The sequence below is a fragment of the Pan paniscus genome, chromosome 22, assembly GCF_029289425.2.
Source record: "Pan paniscus chromosome 22, NHGRI_mPanPan1-v2.0_pri, whole genome shotgun sequence".
NCBI lineage: Eukaryota > Metazoa > Chordata > Mammalia > Primates > Hominidae > Pan > Pan paniscus.
This window is the reverse complement of record NC_073271.2, coordinates 10,598,458-10,624,198: the sequence shown is the minus strand read 5'-3', so window position 1 is coordinate 10,624,198 and position 25,741 is coordinate 10,598,458. Positions and strand designations below refer to the sequence as shown.

General features: G+C 36.6%; 1 protein-coding gene across 11 annotated transcripts in view; it reads left to right on the top strand.

Annotated features, from left to right (window-relative positions):
- The window catches only part of LIPI (lipase I), a 112,268-nt gene that overhangs the window by 68,928 nt on the left and 17,599 nt on the right, over window positions 1-25,741 (top strand). For all 11 annotated transcript variants that reach the window (XM_055105345.2, XM_003819184.6, XM_055105352.2 and 8 more), the window contains one exon: window positions 2,212-2,388. In XM_055105345.2, the coding sequence (XP_054961320.1) occupies window positions 2,212-2,388 (177 nt within the window). The remainder of the gene's footprint in view (window positions 1-2,211; window positions 2,389-25,741) is intronic.

Below are 25,741 nucleotides of genomic sequence, written 5' to 3'. Positions count from 1 at the left end.
CCTGGCCAATATGGTGAAACCCTGTCTCTACTAAAAATACAAAAATTAGCTGGGTGTGGTGGCGTGTGCCTGTAGTCCCAGCTGCTCAGGAAGCTGAGGCAGGAGAATCACCTGAACCTGGGAGATGGAGGTTTCAGTGAGCCGAGATTGCACCACTGCACTCCAGCCTGGGTGACAGAGTGAGACTCCATCTCAAAAAAAAAAAAAAAAAAAAAAAAAAAATAGAGACTGGGAAAGTAAGAAAGAGAGGAGAAATCTAGAGAACACTTAGATATATTATAGAAATTAGAACTCATAGGCCATGTTCCAGAATTTATATTTTATTCACTGGGCACATGAAAACCACTGAAGTATTTTAGTTGTGGCAGTCAGATTGAGGCCACAGTTGGATTTTTCTTTTGGAAAAACAATTTAACCACAGTGGATTGGAGAGATACAAAGCAAGATGCTGTTGCAGGAATATAGACATGACACAATGGTGCCCTGGGTTTGAAGGTTTATAGTTGAAATGGAAAAATGAGGGATTCAAATCAGTTTTGATATTTCAGAGGTAAAGTCAATATAAATTTCTGATAGATTGAATGTGGAGGTTGAAAGAAGGGCACTATCAAGGGTGAATCCTAGTTATTTGACTTGGGTAATAGGTGGTGGTGCCATTTAATACTCTGAGACAATGTAAGTTTTAGTTTTAGTATTTTTTTTTTTTTGGTTGGAGAAAGTGTTGGAGAAGATGAGTCATTTAGATATGAACCTAGTGAGCTTCAGGCATCCTTAAGATATCCACATGGACACGATGAATGACAGTGGATACATGTAACTAAAACTTAGCATACAGGCCTTAGCTGAAGGTAGAGATTTTGTAGTCATGAGCAAACTGTTGGTAATTGAAAACACTGGTGTGGCTGTGAGTTTGTATGGAAAGATAACACATTCCCATCTGGATATGTTGAATTTGAATTATCGCTGAAAAATTTGGATATGTTCATGGAAAGACATTAGTGATATATCTAATGACATTATAGTCTGTGAAAAAGAAGGTGGTAACCCTGCCAGGAGGTAGCAGAAATGGACTTTGAGCAGAATGATCATGTCCTTTTTCTGGTGTCTAACTGCTGCAAGGAATCAAAAAGAGAGCAGGAAAAAATATGAGATGGCAGGGAGTGCTGGGTGCCCTACTAGTTACTCTTCAGCTGTTCTCTGTGTGATCGTCACCTTTGATTAACCAAGTTGTTGTTGGCTCAAAAGAGAAACTTCTTTGAACTGATTTTTTTAAAAACTTTTTTTCCCTTCACTTCTGTCCTCTTCTTTAGTCCCTTCCCTTTCTCCTCCTTCTTCTCCTCCACCTCTGCCTTCTACTTTTCTTTCTCTTCCTTCATCTCTTCCTCCTACACCTCTTCTTCCTCCTTCTCCTTCTCTTTCTCCTCTTTGCCATCAGTTTTTTCTAGTGAGAAAAAGTGCAATAGAGTAGCTGGAGTTCCTCTTGGGGTCATGAAAGCCCAGGTTGAGATAAATTACTCCAGGGACCCACATTTCTGGCACATACGGATGAGAAATTGAGCAGAGCAGTGAGGAGCATTATTAGCTGTGTGGCTTTGGGAAAGACATTTATATGCCCTGATGCTCAGTTTTCTTATCTGTAAAATGGTAATACTCATAGTACCTAATAAAAGGAGTTTTTCAGGTAGTTAAATGAGGTTAAGCATGTAAAGCTTAATTACATTGTAAATGCACAGAAAATTGTACTTATTAAACACTATTTCTGTTTTGAATCTCAGTTCTTTATAAGTTATTGCTCTAGGTCAAAAATATTTGATAAAATATTTTTAAGTTATCCGTTAAGCGTCTAGTCTATTTAAGGAACTGTGATAGTTGTTAAAGGGTCTAAAAAACACATATAGGATGACTTCTCTAATTCTAGTCAAATGTAAAATCTAGACATCTACTCAGAAAGACATGTCACTTTTTCCCAAAAGAAGCATTTTCAAAATAGTTCTATGAGGGAATGCATTTATTATTATTTTGCATTTATTATTTTGTTCTGTTATAAATTACGGTTTTAATTATTTTAATAAATACTGCAATAATATTTTGTTTGGCCTTTTCCCTATAATTTTGTTCTCTGTGGCCTCCCTTATTAGGATTATATTGATTTTAGAATTGAGTTATGTTTCAAATTATTAATATGCTGCGTGTATCAAATTTTCTCTCTAGAAAGAACAAACCATTTTATAAACTTCAAGAAGTCAAGATTCTTGCTCAATTTTACAATGACTTTGTAAATATTTCAAGCATTGGTTTGACATATTTCCAGAGCTCAAATCTGCAGTGTTCCACATGCACATACAAGATCCAGAGTCTCATGTTAAAATCACTTACATACCCAGAAAGGTAAGAAAATTAAATTTTGATTTCAACATGTTATCTTTTAAACTTGAAAATATTGGTTTCTTAAGTAATGGTTTAAAAATTCATGTATTCAAATATCTGTTTATTGTGTATTTCAGACTATATTTTACATAAATATTAGAATCTCAAAAAGGTATAAAGGTTTTTTTTGGCTTTAATAAAATTTATTTGGGAATCTCATTGTCTAATCAAAGAAAAAATACACACAATCATTTCACAGACACAATAAAGATAAAAAAAAGTAACACCAATGCCTGCCTTAGAAGTTTACCAGTAATTTCTTTCATATACATACATATTAACAGACTGGTGAGAGTCCTTTTCCACAATTTTTTAGATGAGGGTCAATGTCTAAAACTCTCTAAGGAAACATATGGTCACAGAAGATAGACTTTATCATGACTTCCAGCAATATCTTCTTTCTCTCAACTTCATTGCTGTTTACTTAGGAAGACAGAAAAGCCTATTTTCATCTTCTGTATCTAAGATCCTATGGATCACTTGAGATTCAACCCCAAGAATACGCTGACAGGAGTGAGGTTCTCAGATGTCTACTATAAAGGTGTGAGGAGAAGCTGACACTTTACATTGCAGTTTTATAGTCACCTGTCTTGGTTTGTCAGTATATCACAAATATCCCCATTCCTATTAAAATGTAACACAATCCTGACTGTCTGGATACCATTTTCTTCAAGACGACATGCTCCAGAAGTGTTTTTCTTATGACATTTCATATGCTCTTCTCAGTTCTACGTCCTCACAATCAGAGGTTTTCCCACTATCCTTGTTCCACATGGTATAGATGTACATGTTTGCTGTAGCAGAATCCATATTTCCATTGACAACACCCTGTGAAATCATTAAGAATTATTAAAAATCTCTTTTATAAGTTGGTCATCTGTCAATCTGCATGTATGAGTTGTCCAAACACTAAGCATCAGCTGAGAGCCTATAAAAATGGTTGTGTAGGTTGCTGGGAATCTCTCTTTTTTAGTTGACTGTGGTGCTTCCTCTTTATTTCTCTTTATGTTCCTGTATTTATATATATTTATTTCCTAATTATCTTCTTGTCAATGTTAAACATAGTACACAAGAACCTGTGGAGAGTAAAAATAAAAATAATAAATGATAATAATATACATTTAGGTGGGGTCTATATCAACAGAAGAGAGTTGGGAAGTCATTTTATAACTTTTGGTGTGATATTATTTAGTTACTGAAAAGTCAATAAATCAGATGTCGCTATAATGGCAAAAATCTAGGAGTAATTGTATTGTTCCTTGCCTTTGAAAACGCCAAAATATCTGAACATTTTCGGCAGGAACATTAGCAATATCATTCCCTATGAAAGTATATAGTGGGGAGGGATCATGCCTTGAAGGACTAGAGCTGTAAGATTTTCAATCTTCAACTAATCTCTGTATCTGTTATTATTATTGTTATTTTTGCTTCTCATCACTCTCTCTTTTCCAAAACATCTAATACTTTTAATGGTAAAGGGCTACTGTATTTGGGGATTCCATTATCTGGTCATTAGAACAGCAAATACAATTATGGAGTAGGCATATTTCGCTGGGTTTTTCTAGAGTTTCTATAAAACACTCTTCCAGGGCAATTTTTACTCTATGATTCTGATTAAAATTCAAGTAGCATGCTGATTAAAGTTCACATCTTAGGGAACTTGATGTCAGGAAAGTACTTCCTAGGACAGATAATGCAAATAATTGAGTTGATAGATATTAAAATATTTATCAAATATAAGTGTAAGTTAATATACTAATTATAGTATAAATATAAAATCTAAATTATAAGTATACAAATTGGCCAAGAGTGGTGGCTCACGCCTGTAATCCCAGCATTTTCAGAGGCCAAGTCGGGAGGATCACTTGAGGCCAAGAGTTTGAGACCAGCCTGGGCAACAAGGCAAAATCCTATCTCTACAAAAAATTTAAAAAATTAGCCATGCACGATGGTGTGTGCCTGTAGTCCCAGGTGCTAAGGAGGCTGAGGTGGGAAAATCACTTGAGCCTGGAGGTCAAGGCTGCAGTGAGCCATAATTGTGCCACTGCACTCCAGCCTGAGCAACAGAGCAGGACACTGTCTCAACAACAAAAAAATATATATATAATCTATTATCTATAATCTATAAATATACTTATATAATACATAATTATTATAATCTATAATTAAGCCATTGACCTAATATGCTGACATTTTTGTTTATTTCCTTTAGGTTAGTTTATGTATTCATTTATTTATTCAATGTTATTTCAATTTATTCTATTTTTTAATTATACTTTAAGTTTTGGGATACATGTGCAGAATGTGCAGGTTTGTTACATAGGTATATATGTACGATGGTGGTTTGCTGCACCCATCAACCTGTCATCTACATTAGGTATTTCTCCTAATGCTATCCCTCCCCTAGTCCCCCAACCCCCGACTGTTATTTTGAAGATGCAAAGCCTCCACTAAACATAAGAATAGAAATTATATTTGTAGTCCACTAAGGCTAGGCTGTAAAGGGGCCAGGAGTTTTGCATCATTGTAATAGGGGTTGTTGTCCCCTTGTTGCCTTATTAATACCTTCTAAATGTAAAGTTGGAGTATAAATAGAGATGTCTAGAAGTTGTAGTGCATGCTTTCTTCCTGGGATTTAAATTTAAAGAATTTATATTATCCAGGGATGAAGTTTTCTCCCTGTGGTATCATAAATACAAGAGAATTTCCTCCTCAGTCGAGAGGCAGCACACAATGTAAATCTTGGCCAGACATCAGAAATTTAGCTAGAATATTTGCATATAAAACAACACATAAGCTCAAGATGAGAAACAGAAATTTAGTTCCATTCATGTGGATGGTAAAAAGAACCAAGGATAATCCACCCTCTGTGTACATGGGCAAATGCCAGGGCAGCTACCACTTTCGTCATTTAAGCAGAAGTGGACAAGAAAAACACAACAAAACGACAACAAAATGAGGCCTAATGCAGCATAGCAATGCAAGAAGAAAAGGTATAACAATCAAGATTTAGAAATAAGGTTGACTTTTTAAAAGATTTATAACAGGAAACAGAAGAAAGTTCCATAAAGCATTGCTCAATGTTCTCAATGGTAGTTAAGAAAACAAAAATCCATATAAGAACGAGTGAAGAGTGAGATGATGGGACAACTGATTGCAGTTAAAAGAAGGTTGGCTGAGTTAAAAAAAAAAAAACAACTAAAGTTATTTGGTATCAACATTAAAATAGTAAATAATAGATTTGACCAATAATGTAGAAAATATATTTATCAATAACTTATAGAATAAGGAGATATAAAAATAGAGAAAATAGGGTCTTAGGGTGAAATAACTGAAATGCAATATTTTGGATACCTAATGTTGCTGAAGAGGAGACACAGCAGAAGAACTAACTACAGATGTAATAAAAAAAAATTCCCCTTCAACTGAGGAAAAGAAGATACAGATCTCAAATGGAAAGGATGAACTGAAAACCAGGAACTAAAAGAACGAAAAGAACAAACATTTAGACCCATTCTTATAAATTTTATTTTAAAACTTTGATGATGAAGAGAATTCTGCAAATATTCAAAAAATTATCAACGGAGTAGAAGATTCAATGTTATAGCAATAGCCATTCTTGTTAAATGCACCTACAAGATTAACATGACTCCAGTCAAAATCTAAGGTAGATGTTGCTTGGTTGTTCCTAATCAACTTGGAATTACAAATAATAAGATGAGCCAAACAGACTGAATAATGAATGTAATGTTCACAGCTTTATGAAACAGTAATATTCCAAAACAACAATAAAGATATTTGATGCTTGAGGAAGAATATAATGGAATAAATGGAAAATTCCAAAATAGAATTTTATAGATGATAAGAAGAGCATTACAGAAAATGATGCTGGAATAAATGACAAGTGAAAAAGACTTTGATATGTCATATATCAAGATTAATTTTAGATATGGTAAAGTATTAAATGTATACTGATAAACAAAAAATGGAGGAAAATCTAGGCAAATGTTTATATTTGCACAATAATGAAAGCCAAAACAGGAAACTGAAAGAAAAATATTACGGTTGCCTACAAATATACAAAATTAAAACTGTATGTCACAAACAAAATTAACAAAAGTAAACTGAGAAAACTTTTGTAATGTATATGACATAGATGGATTTAAATTATTTATATATAAATAACTTTTACAAAAATATTTTTAAAATACGTTCTAGTTGAAACATGGAAAGAAATATCCTTCCAGTTGTTTAAGCCAAGAAACCTGGGTTCATCAAGTCTTTTTCTTCTCACTCATCATCCAATCATGAAATCTCTTTGTTCCTACCTTCTGAAAATATCCAGAATTCTTTACCACCTGTACTGCTACAAACTCACTAAGTTTTATCATCTCTCCTTGAATTCTTAAAATAGCCTCTTAAGTGTTCTCTTGCTTTTAGCTTTGTGTCCTATAATTTGTTGTCCTATAATTTGTTGTCCAGAGTGACCCTTTTAAAAGTGGGTTATGTCACACCTCTGCTCAACAATCTCAAAAGTCTTGCCTTCACACTTCATATAAAAGCCAAAGTCTTCACAATAGCTTACAAACTCCACATGACCTAGCTAGTATCTCCACTGCCTCATACCTCCCAATCTCAATGCCTTGACTACTGTACCTGCACACTTAGCTATATCCTGACAGCCTTCTTTGCTGTTCCTTGGACACACCAGGTAGGATCCTCCTTAGAACCTTTGTACTGGATGTTCCCTCTGCCTAGAAATTTCTTCCCCTTGAAGTGCCGATGGCTAACTTTCTCACCTCCAAGCTTTTGCTCAAATGCCATTTTCTCAATGAAGCCTACTTTTATCATCCTGTTTACAGTTGTGAGCAGCAGCTCTTCCACTCTCAATCCTCTTACCTGGAATCTTTTGTTGTTCTCGTAGGAGTTATTATCTATACTGTCCTCTGTACTTATGTTTGCTGTTTATTGTTTGTATCTCTGCAAGTAGAAGATAAGTTTCTTGAGGATGTTGAGTCTATGTATTTTCTTCAAAGACTTATTTCAAGTGCCTTGAACTGTGCCTGGTACATATCGGGCACTAAAGGAATAGTTGTTGAATGAATAAATGCAGAAATAAATACATTGGCATGGAACAATTTTAAAAAGAAAGAAAAAATGATTAATAGACATGTTTTTAAATGCTTAAACCCAATTGAAGGCTATGAGACATAATATATCTCTTCCCAAACTGTAAAAAAAGTATATTGTTGAAGTTATACTGAAATTGCCATCTTGTTTCACCAATTGTAGGTATGTAAAATTGTATACATATACTGGAAATAAGTGAATAAAACACATTAATAATCCCCACTAATAATAAAATACACTAATAAATTGTATACTGGGTATAGTATACAATTTGGAAATAAGTGAATAAAATACTCTAATAATCCCCAAGTGTTAATACTTCTGGCCCTATCCTCTTCTAGAATTTATACTTCAGAGACATAGCAGAAAGTAACATTTAAGAGTGTCAGCTTTGGAGCCAGAGTATCCTGGTTCGAATTTCAGTTCAGCTAATTACTAGCTTTATTACCTTGAAAATATGATTAACCTTTCTGTGCCTCATTTTCCTTACTTGTAAAATGGGAATAGTTATAGTCTATTTTGCAGAATTGTTAAGAAGATTAAATAATGTAATATTTATAAAGAATGTAATATATTGCCTGGCATATAAGTGTTATGTAAATGTTTGTTAAATAAATAAAATGAAAGATCTAAAATGCACGTATGTATTTCTATAGAAGACATTTACAATTTGATTAACAATGCTAAAAATTATAAATAAATCGACAGCTCAATAATAGGGTAATTTATACATTGATTATGGAATAGCTGTAATATTAAATGTTATGTAATCATTAAAATTGCAGAACTATCACAACATGATGGCTAGGGACAATTTTTTCCAAATATATAATAAATATATAAGTATTCCATAATTGGAGAAAATTAAGTGACTTTTTCTTATAAAAATACCTTGATAAAAATTAATAAAATTTATATGGATACCAAAATTTTGCAGCTTTAGTCTGAGTGCCTTGCACACTTGTTTTAACTCCTCTAGTTATTCAGCTTAATTGGATTTAGTTCAGTCATTTCCAGATTCTTTTAAAAATATTATGCTGTTCTCTAGATAAATGAGAGCACTTATTCACTGAAGAACAGCCAAAAAGCTGTCTTTAATTTAGAGAATAAACTTAGACAGCCAATATGCAGTTATATTATTTGTCCTGAAATCTTTATTTTTTTATCTATCTATCCAGTTATATTACTTGTCCTGAAATCTTTTTTAATTTTTTAATCTTTATTTTTATTTTTTATCTATGTTTAGGGGGTTCAGGTGCATATTTCTCACATGAATATATTGTGGAGTGGTGAAGTCTGGGCTATTAGTGTGCCCAAAACCTCAATGGTGAACATTGTAATCGATACGGTCTGGTATCAATGAAATCCCTCAGCTTTTGTTTTTCTGGGAAAGTCTTTATTTCTTCTTCATGCTTGAAAAATACTTTCCCTGGATATACTACTCTATGGTAAACTTATTTTTTTCCTTCAGCACTTTAAATATGTCATGCCACTCTCTCCTGGCCTACAAGGTTTCCACTGACAGTCTGGCGCCAGGAGTACTGGAGCTCCATAACATTTTATTTGTTTCTTTTGCTGCTCTTAGGACCCTTTTTTTATCCTTGACCTTTGGGAGTTTGATTATTAAATGCCTCAAGGTAGTCTTTCGGTTAAATCTGTTTGATATTCTATAACTTTCTTACACTTGGATATTGATATCTTTCTCTAGGTTTGGGTATTATCCCTGTTATTTGTTATTATCTTGGATCAGTTATTATCCCTTTGAATAAAACTTTCTACCCCTATCTCTTTCTCTACCTCCTTTTTCAGGTGAATAAATCTTGTATTTCCCCTTTTAAGGCTATTTTCTAGATCCTGTAAGCATGCTACCTTGCTTTATATTCTTTTTTCTCTTCTGACTGTATTTTCAAATAGGCTGTCTTTAAGTTCACTAATTCTTCTTTCTGCTATATCCATTCTGCTATTAAAGGACTGTGATGCTTTTGTTAGTGTGCCAACTGCATTTTTTAGCTCCAGAGTTTCTGCTTGATTCTTTTTAATTATTTCAATCTCTTTGTTAAATTTATCTGATAGAATTCTGAATTCCTTCTCTGTGTTATTTTGAATTCCTTTTAGTTTCCTCAACACTGCTATTTTGAATTTTTTGTCTAAAAGGTCACATAGTTCTGTTTCTCCAGGCTTGTTTACTGGTGCCTTATTTAGTTCCTTTGTTGATGTCATGTTTTCCTGCATGGTGTTGATGCTAGTAGATGTTCTTCGGTGTCTGAGTATTGAAGAGTTAGGTGTTTATTGTAGTCCTCACTTTCTGGGCTTATTTCTGGTCATCCTTCTTAGGAGAGCATTCCAGACCTTTTAAAGCACTTGGGTCACAACTTGAGTGTTGTGATCTAAGCTGTTCCTGCTTTAGGGAGCACCCCAGGCCCAGTAATGCTGTGGTTCTTGGAGACTCATAGAGGTACCACCTTGATGGTCTTGGACAAGACCCAGGAGAATTATCTGGATTACCAGCAGAGACTCTTGTTCTCTTTCCTTATATTTTCCCATACATATAGAGTCTCTCTGTCTCTGCTCTGAGCCACCTAAATCTGGGGGTGGAGTGACACAAGCACACCTGTGGCCACCAACACTATGACTGTGTTGGGTCAGACCTGAAGCCAGTACAGCACTGGGTCTTGCCCAAGACCTACTGTAACTCCTCCCTGGAAACTGCCTATGTTCACTCAAGGCCCTGGTGTTCTACAATCAGCAGGTGGCCAAGCCGTTCAGACCTGTGTTTTTCCTTTTAGGGTGGTGAGGTCCCCCAGGCCCTGAGTGGATCCAGAAGTACTATCCAGGAGTCAGCGACTAGATTCAAAAACCTTAGAAGTCTACCTGGTATTCTACTGTATTGCAGTTGAGCTGGCACTCAAATTACAAGACACAGTCATTCCCCCTCTTCCCTCCCCTTTCCAAAGACAGGGGAGCCTCACCCCATAGGCACCACCACCCTTGGACAGAAGAAGTACTGCCAGACTACCAGTGATTTTCCCTTAAGTCCCAATTTCTCTTAAGTCAGCTGGTGGTGAATGCTAACTAGCCTGGGACTCACCATTTAGGGCAGTGGGCTCCCTCTGGATCAGGGCAGGTCCAGAAATGCCATCCAAGAATCAAGTCCTGGAATTGTGAACCCCACGAGCCCACTTGGTGCTCTACCCTCCTGTAGCAGTTTTGTCCCTGAAGCCAGCAAATCTCTGAGGCTCGCCAAGGCCCTCCATGCAGTAACTGGGTATTGCTGCTGGTTATTCAGGGCCCAAGGGCTCTTCAGTTAGCAGGTGATGAATGCTGTCAGGACTGGGTTCTTTCCTCAAAGGCAGTGGGGTTCCTTCTGGGCCAGGGCATGTCTAGAAATGTTTTCTAGGAGCTAGAGCCTGGAACAGGGGAGACGGGGCCTTAGGACTCTGACTGTTGCCTTATCATATAGCATAGGCTGAGCTGCTATGCTAGATGCAAGACAAAGTCCTCCCCACCTTTACCTCTCCTTCCTTCAAGTGGGAAGAAGGGGTCTTTTTTTGGAGCCACGAGTTGTGCAGCCTGAGGTTAGGGAAGGGGTAATGCCAGTACTCCCTTAACTTCCCTAACTGATGTCTCAGTATGTGACATGGCCCCTCAATCTATTCCCTCTGGGCCTAGTTCAGCCCTAGGACTCGCCTACAAGTTGCAGTCCTGAAGGCCTAGACTGCCTTTCAAGCTTACTTAGAGGCAAAGAGTACTTTGGGCCTCAGTGGCCAGGTTTCTTGACACTAAAGTTTAGACTACTGGGATTGCTGATTCCCCTCTGGCAAGGCCTGGTTTAAATACTCCCTCCGTGGGCTGGTGTCAACTGAGTTTGATCTGGTTTTTCCTTTTGCTCTAACAGAACAGCACAGAATTCAATGCCTCTCAATTGCTGTGTTCTCCTTCCCCTATCACCCAGAAAGGGTCTCTGCACCATGCCGCCACTCCTGGGGATGGGGGAGGAGTGGTGTCAGTGACTCAGAGCTGATTTTTCTATCTCCTCACTTCCTCTTTTAGTGATATGAAGTTAAAACTAGGTACTATGAGTGCTCATCTGATTTTTTGGTTATGAAGGTGTTTTTTTCCGTGTAGATACTTGTTAACTTGATGTCTTTGCAGTGGGGAATGGTGGAGCTTTCCATTCCACCATCTTGCCCTGCCTCCCAAAATCCCACTGTGCTTTTAATTTGCATTTCTCTGATGATTAGTGATGTCAACTGTTTTTTCATATATTTCTTGGTTGCTTGTATGTCTTCTTTACAAAAATGTATGTTCATGTCCTCGCCCACTTTTTAATTGGATTATTATTTTGCTTTTTGAGCTGTTTGAGTTACTTATAGATTCTGAGTATTAACCCATTGTCAGGTGCATAGTTTGCATATAATTTTTTTCCCATCCTGTAAGTTTTCTGTTTACTCGGTTGATTGTTTCTTTTTTGTGTAGAAGCTTTTTAGTTTAATTAAGTCCCATTTGTCTATTTTTGTTTCTTTGCATTTGCTTTTGAGGATTTGACCATATATTCTTTGCCAATGGCCAGAAGAGGTTTTCCTAGGTTTTCTTCTAAGATTTTTTTTTAATAGTTTCTGGTCTTATGTTTATGTGTTCAATTTATCTTGAATTAACCTTTGTATATGGTGGGAGACAGGGGTCCAGTTTCATTATTCTGCCTATGGCTATTCAATTTTCCTACTACTATTTATTGAATTGGCTGTCCTTTTATCAGTGTGTTATTTTGTTGACTTTGTTGGAGATCAGTTGGTTGTAGGGTATGGCTTTATTACTGTGTTCTCTATTCTGTTCCATTGATCTGTGTGTCTATTTTTATACCAGTACCATGCTGTTTTGGCTACTCTAGCCTTGTAGTATAATTTGAAGTTAGGTAATATGATGCCTCCAACTTTGTTCTTTTTGCTTAGGATTGCTTTGGTTATTTGGGCTCTCTTCTGACTCCATACGAATTTTAGATTTTTTTTCTAATTCTATAAAAATGACTTTGGTAATCCAATAGAAATTGTATTGAATCTATAGATTGCTTTGGGCAGTATGGTCATTTTAATGATACTGATTTTTCCAATCCACGAGCACGGGCCATTTTCCATTTGTTTGTGTCATCTATGATTTCTCTCATCAGTATTTTGTTGTTATCCTTACAGAGTTTTGTTTTTGTTTTGTTTTTTTGACAGAATCTCATTCTATCATCCAGGCTGAAGTATACTGGCATGATCACAGTTCCCTACAGCCTTGACTTCTTGGGCCCAAGTGATCCTCCCACCTCAGCCTCCCAAGAAGCTGGGACCACAGGCATGCACCACCATGCCTGACTATTTTTTTTAAAATTATTTTTGTAGAAATGGGTTCTCCCTATGTTGCCCAGGCTGATCTTGAACTCTGGAGCTCAAGCAATCCTCCAGCTTCAGCCTCCCAAGGAGCTCACAGCCTCCCACAGTGGCAAGCCACTGTGCTTGGCCAAGTGATGATTTACCTCCTTGATTAACTATATTCCTAAGTATTTTAATGTGTTGTAGCATTGCAAAATGAAATTGTCTTTTTAATTTTGTCCTTGGCTAGATCATTATTGATGTATAGAAACACTACTGATTTTTGTATGTTAATTTTGTATGCTGAAACTTTTCTGAATTCACTTATTAAATTTAAGAGTTTTTTTGGTGGAGTCTTTAGGGTTTTCAAGATATAAGCATATATCATCAGCAAACAGAGATAATTTTACTTCCTCTTTTCCAATTTGTGTGCCTTTTATTTTGTTGTCTTGGTTGATTTATCTGGGGTGAGAACTTACAGTACTGCGTTGAATAAGAGTGGTGAAAGTGAACTTCCTTATATTTTTCCAATTTTTAAAGGAAATGCTTTCAACTTTTCCCCATTAAGTTTGATGCTGGCTGTGAGTCTGTCATTTATTGTCTTTATTATGTGAGGTATGTTCCTTCTATGTCTAGTTTGTTGAGAATTTTTCTCGTGAAAAGATGTGGAATTTTATCAAATGCTTTTTCTAGATCTATTGAGATGATGTCTTTCATTCTGCTTATGTGATATGTCATAGTTATTAATTTGCACATGTGGAACTATCCTTGCATCCCTGCAATAAATCCCACATGATCACAGTGTATTTTTTTTAATGTGCTATGGCATTTGATTTGCTATTTTTTGCATCTATTTTCTTCAGGAATATTAATCTGTAGTTTTGTTGTGTCTTTATCTGGTTTTCATATGAGGGTGATACTGGCCTCTTAGAATGAGTTAGAAAGAATAGAATTCCTTCCTCCTCAATTTTTGGAGTTGTTTCATGAGGATATGTATTAGTTTCTTGTGTGTTTGGTAGAATTTGGTTGTGAATCCATCTGGTCCTGGGCATTTTTTGTTGTTGTTGTTGTGAGATTTTATTGTTGATTCAATCTTGCTACTCATTTTTGGTCTGTTGAGGTGTTTTATTTCTTCTAGGTTCAGTCTTGGGAGGTTGTATGTTTCTAGAAGTTTACTCACTTCCTCTAGGTTTCCTAGTTTGTGAGCACATAGTTGTTCATAGTAGTCTCTCAAGATCTTTTGTATTTCTGTGGTGTCAGTTGTAATATCCCTTTTTTCTTTACAGATTGTGTTTATTTGGATCTTCTCTGTTTTTGGTTAGTCTAGCTAGTGGTTTATCAATTTTATTTATCTTTTTGAAGAACTTTGTGGTTCTATGAGATTCTGTAGTGTTGCCATTTTATTCCTGTATCTTCTTCCTTTGTGTGAGTGTTTTATAAGAACTGTGAGTTTTATATTTTTGTGTTTTTGTGATGGTGAATATTGACTTTTTGTTTCCATGTTTAGGACCCCTTTGAGCATTTCCTGTAGGACCTGTTAATTGGTGAAAAATTTTCTTTGCATTTGCTTGTCTGGGAAATACTTTATTTCTCCTTCATTTATGCAGCTTATTCTGGAAGGATATAAATATTTTGGCTAAAACTTTTTTTGTGTGTGTGTGTTTTCAGCACTTTGAAAATGTGTCATTCAATTATCTTCTGGCTCATAAGGTTTCTGCTAAAAAGTCTGTTGTTATTCTGATGGGGCTTCCTTTATAGGTGACTAGATACATTTCATTTCTAATTTAAAAATACTTTCAGTTTGCCTTTAGACCTCCTAAAGGTAATATGCCACAGTGATGTACTATTTGCAGTGTATTTGCCTGGGAAATAGTGGGACTCCTGTATTTGCATGTCTGACTCTCCTGTTAGATTGAGAAGTTTTTATCCACTTTCCTTAAGTAGTTTTTCTAAGCTTTGTGACCTCTCCTCCTTCTTTGGAATACCAATAATTAATACGTTTGGTCACTTCATGTAGTAAAAGATGTTAAAGGCTTTGTTTTTTTGTTTGTTTATTTGCTTGTTTTTTGCCTGACTGGATTATTTTTAAAAACGTATCTTTGAGTTCTGAGATTCTTTCTTCTTCTTGGTCTAATTTATTGTTGAAGCTTATTGAAGCTTTTGGATGTATTTTGTATTTCCTTCAGTGAAATTTTTACTTCTAGAATTTATGCTTTTTTTCTTTCAAGAAACTTTGTAAATTTCTCATTAATATCCTGAATTGATTTTCTGATGTCTTTGTATGAGTCTTCAGATTTCTCTTACATCTCATTGAGCTTCTTTAAATTCTATATTTTGAATTATTTACCTGGCACTTTGAGGAATTCTTTCTGGTTGGGATCTATTGCTTGAGTACTGTTGCGGTCCCTTGGTGGTGTCATATTTCCCTGCTTTTTCATGTTTCTGTGTCCTTCTACTGATATCTACACATCTGGTGTAGCAGTCACTTGTTACAGTTTTTTAAAGTTGCTTCTATAGGGGAGAATTTTTTCCTAAAGATGTTTGTAGATTGTTGGTTGAGTAGGATATATTGGTTTTGATTTTGGGTGCCTGTGATAGTATAATTTTGTATGACTTCTTCAGCAGTACACAGAGTCTGTATTAACTGTGATTTCCTCAGTGACTTAAGGTAGTTATTAGTTGATGTTGTGGCAAAGTTTTGATGGGGACTTGGATGCTAACTGAACCAGGCTTCAGACCCCAGTGGTGGCAGAGTGGGGTAAATGTGCCTGTTTTTAGGCCCCAGAACAGCCTATACTGGCCCCAGTGCTAGTTGGTCCTGGAGGGATGATTTTGGGGCCTCCAAGTAGCTTGTTTAAGTTAGTAGTGGGTCACTTTGGGAGGCCGAGGTGGGTGAATCATGAGATCAGGGGATCGAGACCATCCTGGCTAACATGATGAAACCCCATCTCTACTAAAAATACAAAAAATTAGCCGGGTGTGGTGGCAGGCGCCTGTAGTCCCAGCCACTCAGGAGGCTGAGGCAGGAGAGTGGCATGAACCTGGGAGGCAGAGCTTGCAGTGAGCTGAGATCGTGCCACTGCACTCCAGCCTGGTTGACAGAGCAAGACTCCGTCTCAAAACGAAACAAAACAACAACAACAACAAAGTTAGCAGTGGGAGTAGTGAGCCAGCTGTGTGGGAAGGCTCTCAGATCTCTGGGTAGCATGTGGATGATGAGTGGTGGTGAAGCAATGCACTGGGACACAACTGGTCCATGTTGGTGTTCCTGGTGGCTGTGTTGGGTGGGGCAGGCTAGACCTCAGTCCCACAGCTGCTGGCATTAGGGGAGTAGTTATTGTCCTAAGTGTGCTTAGAAGAGCTTGATCTCTCCATCCCTCCTCTGGCTGGTTGGCAGCTGCAGCTGCATCTCCTCAAACTTGGCCCAAGGGTCAGGCACAGCATATCACTAAACTCTCAAAATGATGCTAGGTGTGGGCTTGTGACCAGAGAGGGCGGTGCTCTACTCAGGTGTGCTGAATGAGCAAGAAACTGTGGGCAGTGCAGTCTGTTCAAGTCTTGGTCTTTCAGCAGCCCATAGCATGGTAGTGGGTATTATCCTAGATATACAGAGCAGAGAGAGCCTGGTTTCCTCATCCTTCCTTGGCGAGGTGGTGGTGATAGCATGTCAACTTGAACTTGGTCCAAGGGCAGGGCACAGATCCTAAAATCTTTCACATTTCACTTTTGTCTCTCTCTCTCTCTCTTAGACAGAGTCTTGCACTGTTGCCTGGGCTGGAGTGCAATAGCACAATCTCGGCTCACTGCAACTTCCGCATCCCGGGTTCACACGATTCTCCTGCCTCAGCCTCCCAAACAGCTGGGGTTACAGGTGCACACCCCCACACCCGGCTATCTTTCACTTTTTCTCTTAAACATTATGGCTAAACTTTGGGAGAATATGGGGACTGGGACTCTAGAACTCTGAAGAGTGTCTAAAAGTAGCAATTTTTTTAAAAACTAACTTTACAATTTTACAAAGTTTGTTCATCCATCCTAAAATTTTTCCTCCACTGTCACTCTCCACCACCCCCTCCCCAATTTTTCCTTGGTCCTCAAATGATGCTGTCCAGGTTCAGAGAAATGTTGAGAAGTGATATAAATAAGGAACAGGAACTTCAAACAAAATCAACAGTGAGAGTACCATATGTATGTTTTTCTATGTTGTGTGAGTTGTGCCTCACTTGAGAAGAATCAAATTGTTTAAGGAAGGTGAGAAATAAGCTTTTTTTTAAAAAAAAAACAACAATTAGAGTCATTATTGAACAAATAGATTATTATACTTAGGTTTTTTTAAAAGTCAGCATTTTACCTATCATATTAAGGAATATTTTAATTCACAATCGACTTTTAAAATTGTTATTTTTTTCTTTTTTCTGACTTCATTCTTCCATGACATCAAACTGTTTTTATTAATTTTTTTCTGCAGTTATATTACATAAGAATTTTAAAATACAAATAATTAAAATAAATGATTCTCTCTTTAGTTTGCCTAGAAGTTGTTATGACATAATTCTAGGTGGTAATTGTATAATTGGGTACACATCTTAAGAATTTTTTAGTTTGAAATCCTGAAAATTACAACACATATTTTCATATTTTCACTAACTGTTGTGGGACACAATTATAGTTATTACCTAGGTATTCAATAATCAATACACATCTTAACAAAATTTGATTAAGATATATTACAAATATATATAAATGCATTCAATAATTCTTATTCATAAAATGGTTGCTTTTCTTTCTATATTTGTCTCGCCATTCTGTACATTTATTTTTAGTGGTATAATATATGTAAAGTGTTTAGTTAATATTAGGTGCTAAATCATTTCTTCTCATTTTCTTCCCTTCCCTGATTGGTCCCCAATTTGACTTTCATTATGCCTTCTCTTATCTATAAATACACAGCTCAATGAACAGGCTGACCACGTCATAATTACATAAAACATACTTGTCTATTTTGTTGAAATATTTAATCAACAAAATTTCTTATTCCAAATACTTCTGTGAAACTATGTCTTCTTCTCTAACTATATAAATACTCCTAGATTCTTGGAAAATTTGTATTATTACTACTTTCTAAACTTCTTGTTCAAACTCTTTATTCACTTCTGCTACCATTCTCACTCTGAGAACTATAATGATCAATACTCTCACCCAGGGTGTTGTTAAGGATATAGGAAGGCTCTGATCACAGTTGACTAAGAAAGTTAGATAATAAAATCGGCATTGATTGCAATTTTATCTCTGAAAGTAGAATTTATCTTTAGAGTTATCTGCCCCAAAGTGAATTTAATTATTTCCTATAGAGAACTAATATGTAAGCAAGGAATTTTCAGTTTTCTCCAACATGCATGCTTTGGATGACACACATGATTTAAGATATATCGTGTACCTAAGATTGATGATTTCTTTGACTATTTAGGCATCTTTAAGGATATATCCTTGATTATTATTTTATATTAGTGAACTGCTTTCTAGATGAGTAACAGTGGAAACATTTCATTGGTGTCTACTACATTACAAATGCTATTTTTTCAGTCCTTGCAACAAATCTATGAGGTATCCTCTCTATTAATTAGTTTAAGAAATAGAAATCCAGAGTTGATACACAGGCTACCTAAGGTTTCTCAGCTCAGAAGCACCTTTGCAATGACTTGAAACTAAAATCTTTCTTGGAGTTTTTAATTTGTCCTTGTTTTATTTTTCTTTTGTTTTTAGTTATTACTAGTTTAAAAATAACAGCTTTTTCAATAAGAAATATAGTCAATTATTCCCATTGTGGAAGATTTGGAAATTTTAATTCATATGTAATTCTGCAACTAGGAGATAGTAATTGTTAATATTTTGTTATATTTACTCATAAACACATATGTTACAGTTGAAACATGCATTTAATTTTTTACATTATATGACACAGTGTCTGTGTGTATACATCATTCAGCCTACACTGCAGTATCTTCAAGTCTCATTATTTACATAAAAAACAAGGTGAACACAACGTTATTGGTTCTATGTTATATCATGAACTGGGTTGTAAGCATTTTTTTCCCCTAAGTTAATGGCTACTTTGTATTCTATCTTTTGTGGATTATTAAATTTAGTGTCCTTTATTATTGGATCCTTCGTTTTTCCCCAAAGTTTGTTTTATCATAAATAGTTAATATCTATGCATATGTAACTATCTTCATTTTAGACAATTTCATTTTTATATATGCTTAGAAGAGACATCAAGGAGGAGGAACATTTTTAAATCTTCTATCTCAGGTTATGATATTTACACCTTAGTACAGAATGTTGGTGAGCACACAACCATTGTTCTCTGCATACATTTCTTTTTCTTAGCCACTTATTATAAAGGAAAGGGAAAAGACAAACAGGTCTATCCATATTTTATTTATCTCACTGTCTTCTTAATCATTTTTACATAGAGAAATATTATATTTTACTTATTCATGTGTTAGGTAAAAAATAGGGTGAAGTCATTAGGATATGCAACAGAGCAAAAGAAAACAGAACAAGTATGCAATTTTAACTTTTATGTAAAATTTAAACATGGATAAACTATGAAAATTTATTAAATGTATGAAATCTGGATGCAATTGTTTCTACTCTGGGGAAAAAATACTAAAATACATTTTGTGGTTGTTGAGCAAAACTCTCTACATTCCCTGCTGGCTGGAGATGCTAACACATGTTTGGATCAATGTATGCTTAAGTTTAATTACCTAGATGATTGCTGAAACCATCTATTTGCTTTTCCTATTTATATCTGTCCATACAGATAATGTGCAATTAGTGAGATTTAATACTGCCAAATTATTGGGAATGTGAGTTATAAAAATGTGATGCCTTATGGTCCAGATTAAACTATGCATGCACTCAACAAGTAATTATCTTTTTGTAACAGACTGTGATAGAGACAACAACAGAGCTCTCCTTCTAGGTGCTTCCAGTAGAGTAGGACCTCAGACCTTAGGGCTGAGAGGGATTATGCACGACAGAGGTGACCTCAGATGACTTCTAGAAAATGTTGTGCTAAAGCTACTTTCAAAAATTTTATGTAACAGTAAAACTTATTCTTTTGTTGTATAGTTCTATGGATTTCCATACATACAAAGAGTTATATAATCACCACCCCAATCAAAATTTACATTTTCATCAATCATAAAAACTTCCTGATGCTGCTTTTTGGGTTTCAAGTCCACCTGCTGGCAACCACTGTGCCCAAGTTTGACTTCTCCAGACATATACATAGAATTAGAGTTGCTCCTCAGTATCTGTGGCAGGTTGGTTTCAGGAACCCTGTGTATACAAAAATCCACAGGTCCTCAAGTACTGATATAAAAGTATGTACTATTTACATATAGTTTATGCATATCCTCTCTTAAACCTTATCTGTAGATTACTTACAGTATTTAATACAATATAAATGATATATAAATAGTTGCTATACTAAATTATTTAGGGGATAATGACAAGGAAAAAAGTCTGTACATGTTCAATACAGGCACAACCATCTATTTCTCCCCCAAATATTTTTGATCTGCTATTGGTTGAATCCATGGATGTAGAATCCATAGATACAGAGGGTTGACTGTGTAGCATGAGGTCTTTTAAATATTGTTTATTTCACTTAACCATATACATATAAAATTTATCTATGTTGTTACTTATGTCAATGGCATGTTATTAATGAATAGTATTCTATTGTATAGATATGCCACAGTTTGTTTATTCATCCACCAGTAAGAGGACATATGGTTTGCCTGCAGTTTTTGATGTTTATAATAATGCTGCTGTTAATATTGGACATGTAGGTGTTTAAGTAAACATAAGTTTTCATTTGTCTTGGATAGATATTTACAATTGGAATATCTGGGTCATATGGTAAATGTGAGTTGAACTTTATAAGAAACTGCCAGTCTCTTTTCCAAAGTGACTGTACAGTTTGCATTCCTACCAGCAAAATGTAAGAGCTCCACATTCTCCTAAACCCAAAATGCACCTTCACCAGCCTTTTTTTTTTTTAAATGTTTGATTTTCATTTTATCTTTTCTAATAGGTGTGTAGAGGTATCTCATTTTTCTTAAAATTTCCATGTCTCAAATGAAAAATGATGATGATCTCTGCCATTTAATTGAGGATATTTACATCTTTTAATTTAATGTCACTACTGATGTAGTTGGGTTTAAAACTATCATCTTGGCCTGGTGCGGTGGCTCACATCTGTTAAGCCAGCACTTTGGGAGGCGGAGGCGGGCGGATCACGAGGTCAGATGGAGACCATCCTGGCTAACATGGTGAAGACCTGTCTCTACTAAAAACACAAAAAATTACCTAGGCATTGTGGCACATGCCTGTAGTCCTAGCTACCCGGTAGGCTGAGGCAGGAGAATCACTTGAACCTGGGAGGCAGAGGTTGCAGTGAGCAGAGATCGCGCCACTGCTCTCCAGCCTGGGTGACAGAGCGAGACTCTATGTCAAAGCAAAGCCAAGCAAAACAAAGCAAAACAAAACAAAACAAAACAAAACAAAACACTATCATCTTGCTGTTTTGTTTTCTGTTCGGTCCATCTGTCCTTTGTTCCGTTTTTCCTCATCGTCTGCCTTTTTGGATGAACCAAGTAGTTTCATGATTAAATTTTATCTCTTTTGTCAGTTTGCTAATTATTATTCTTTTATTATTTTAGTGATTTATTTAGGGTTTATAACTTTACTTTATTACAGTCTAACTTCATGTAAGTTTTACCACTTCACATAGAAGATGAGAACTTTACAATAGTATACTTACATTTCTCTTATCCCAGGTTTTGTGCTGTTCTATTAAAGAGATATAAATAATTAAGTAAAAGCTTATTTATTTACCGACAGAGTCACCATTTCTAGTGCTTTTCAAACTCTTATGCATGTGTGTATTTTCATCTGGTATAATTTAACTTCAGATTGAAGGAGCTTCTCAAACTTTTCTGTAGTATAGTGCTGGTAGTGAATTTTTCAACATTTAGTGTCTAAAAATGTCTTCAAGTTATCTTCATTTTGAAAGATAATTTCTCTGGGTATATAATTCTAGTTTGACATTTTTTTTTCGAGGTGGAGTTTCACTCTTGTTGCCCAGGCTGGAGTGCAATGACATGATCTTGGCTCACTGCAACCTCCACCTCCCGGGTTCAAGCAATTCTCCTGCCTCAGCGTCCTGAGTAGCTGGGATTACAGGCATGTGCATGCCACCACGCCTGGCTAATTTTTGTATTTTTAGTAGAGATGGGGTTTCACTGTTGCAGGACAATCAGAGATAAGAGAGACCGAACAGAGTTCAGGAAAGGTCTTTATTAAAAGATGATCACCTGGCTTAGTTGGACTAGTGTCCAGAAAAGTCTGAGCCCCGGACAAAGAAAGCAGCCACCTTTTAAGCTGTCAGTGTCCGGGAGCTACTTGATGCAGGAAGCGTACTTAGGCAGTTGATCAGTCTTCTACATTTATTTATACTACATGTTACACATACCTGGGAAACCATGTTTCTGTATCAACCTTGTAACTTTGCAGCTGCCCTAGAGAGGTGAAGCAGGAACTCACTGAGCCTCAAGGAATGTGAAACTAGCAAGTACAGATAAGGCTCGCTGAGCACAGAAGGAAAAACAGGCAGTTAGTATTCTACCGGGGCGGGGTCGGGGGAGGTGGGTGAGGTTGCTACACTACACTTAGCTTTTGAAGGAAAAAGTAAAAATGTCTTGTCTTTGATTATACTTGTAAAATTCATGAATTCTTTCTTCATCTCCCCCTTTGGTGCTCGCTATAAATGTAGATTAATAAAGAGCACCATAATCGTTTATCTCTTCCTGTGTAGGCACATATTCTTCCCAGGGGATTGGTTGGTATTTTTGTAGCACCATCATTTTGGTGGTAGTTTTTCGGTCCACTATTGCTTCAATAGTAGACTGGATGCTTCTGAAGAGGAGAGGTAAAAGACAAGGCAGTATTAGACATCCTCCAATTATAGCTACAAAACCAATTATCAAAGTTTTAAAGCCTCCAAACCATGAGAACCATCCTCCAAAAAGTGAGTTTGGGCTCCACCTGGACCAAGTCTGGACTGGGACATGGGCCAACCTCCGCATTCTGGCAGTAATTTCCATAACAGCTCTTCCATTATCATTGATTTGTGAGGAACAGTTGGTTAAACTAAGCTTGCCACAAACTCCTCCTGAGGCCAGGAGGTAGTCTAATGCTAGCCTATTTTGGTATATAGTATCTCTCATTTGAGTGGCTTGTATGGCTAACAGATCAACGGCTCGAGCTGTCTCATTGACTATGATCTCTAGTACTGCTTTGCAATCTTATAATTTGGTTTCACATGTAAATAGGGGTGCGGTAGACTCATGATCCATCTTGGGCCCACTTAGCTGGCCCATAGCATTTGATAATTCTTTCAGGAGGCCATTTGTTATCTTTCCAGCTACCTATCTTAATGTCCTTCTTTATGTTTGTGTTTATCTTTTCTACAGTACTTATCTGAGTAAAGATGTTTCTTCTGGTCCTTTTTCTTTCTTCATTATAGACTGTGTAACTTAAATCTTCCCTTGTTTTGGTGGGAGCAAGAGGAAGGATGGTCTTATTGTCCCTAACACACAGGCTCCAGTCCACTTCTCGGGCAATAGTTGGTAGGCTTTTGTCTTACAGATCCAATATAGTCCTGATGGTGCTCTCCAAACATTTGTAGTGTCTAGTTGATACCACAACTGATTCAGCGCTGGAAACTGAGAGAGAGGGTTAAAATCTGATACAGAGGAATTGTCTATGAAGCTTCTCCACTGTGTCTTGTTCTTAGACTCTTCAAAATATTGCTGATCTAAACAGGTTGTATCTCCTACGGGAGTCTGAAAGTCTTTTCCTATCATGCTATGCAGTATCTTCCAATGATAGGGGTTTTTAATAGACAGACACTTGGATATACATTGAACCTTGTAACAAATTCCAGTATGGTGAAGTTATCTTGTGGCATTAGTTTTCTAGCCTCCCAGGGCCATTGGTTACTTATACTGGTACTTTCATATACATAACATGAGGTGACTCAAAGATTAGTAGCAATACTTTCAGCTAGCTGAGTAAATAGGTTCTTGGCTGACATTGGTGGAATCTGAACTTTTGGATCCTTGGGGTTAAAATGTTTATTGAAGGATCTGAAAAATCTGAACTGTGACATTGGACTGACTTGAACTTTAGCTCATTGAGTCTTTTTAATAATGACCAATGAAACACCTAGGTTTGCTCTTTCTTGATCAAAGCTTAGCTCTCCTTGATGTCCTTTAGTCCAAAAAGGTATGTTTGGCTTTAATATGGTCAAATTAAGGGGGTTGCATGTGTTAGTCACACAACCAATCTTTGCTTTTTGGCTGGCAAGCAGAGCTACTCCCCCTTTATATAGGTATTGGCTGAATTCATGTGTGGTCCGTTGAAAGTTACAATCAGGACATTCTTCTTCTGGTTCTTCTATTATGATCTTAGCAGCCTTACTGCTGACTCTTTCTTCTCCTAAGTTCTTGCAGACTTCTCCTGGATTAGGTTGCTGAGGTGTGCAGCCTGACAGGCATCAAAATATATAGAAACAGATTCTTTATGTGAATAAGGTAATACCTGTGTTTTGCTTATGAGTTTCCCAGTTCCAACGTTATTAGGATTGGCATATGTGGGTAACAAAGGTTTCCCTATTTGAATTTCAAACCAAAAGTTGTAGGGTAGGAGGCCTAGATCATAACATACTTGAGGTTGCCCATGACTTGGGTCACAGACAGAGTAGCTGGTTTGATTATAAACACATGTCCCCAGGGGATTCCTGTACACTAATAATAAGTTTGATATAACAGGGTTTTTGTTATACCTTTACCAAACCAAGCTTCTATCATATAATGATGACAATTATCTTGGTTTCCTCCCATGCCTGTTAGCATTATTGTCACTACTGTGATCAAGTTTACACTATGCACAGGCATCCTCCTGGGCAACAAGTTTGATAGCAATTGCAAAGATAGCATGACAGCAAAACAATCAGTATAAGCAATAGTCTAACTACACTTGCAAATTTAATCCACATTTACTTATCTAGCACCAACTTCCTCAGGCTTCAGCCATGCGTAGACTAGTCAGCTTCCTGTTGTATGACTAGAGCAGGGCTTGACGTTTCCTCAAGCTTCATCAGTGCATTTACCAACCAGCCTCTGGTGTGGTTGGGGCAGGGCAGTCATCTTTTTCTGCTGTGCCTTGGTTCCTCCACAAGATCAGTCGAGTTGGATGATCTGGATCTTGCTGACTTGTCCACTGGTCTTGAACTGAGGCTGCAGGTTTGTCGGCTGTGATGGATCCAAGGTGTAATACTTGCAACTTTAACAGTGGTAGGGGTAGACATGATTACAATATGGGGGCCATCCCATAAGGGCCCGAGGGTGGTAGGATTCCAGGGTTTAACCCACACAGAGTCAGCAGGTTTAAAGGGATGTATTGCATCTGTAAGGCTAACAGGTATTGTTTCTCTTACCCACCCTTGTACTTCTTGTATTACCTCACCTAATGCCTGCATTTGTCTTCTTAGGGTCAGTTCTCCAATTTCCTTTAAATTTTCTTTTACCTGAGATATAAGTGCAGTTGGTAGGCTGTACACTATCTCATAGGGTGAATACCCGTTTAATGTAGTAGGGGTACACCTGACTCAGAGAAGGACCATGGGTAATACCTGATCCCATCTTAAATGAGTCTCTTGGCAAAACTTCTTCAACAGTTGTTTCGGTGTCTTGTTC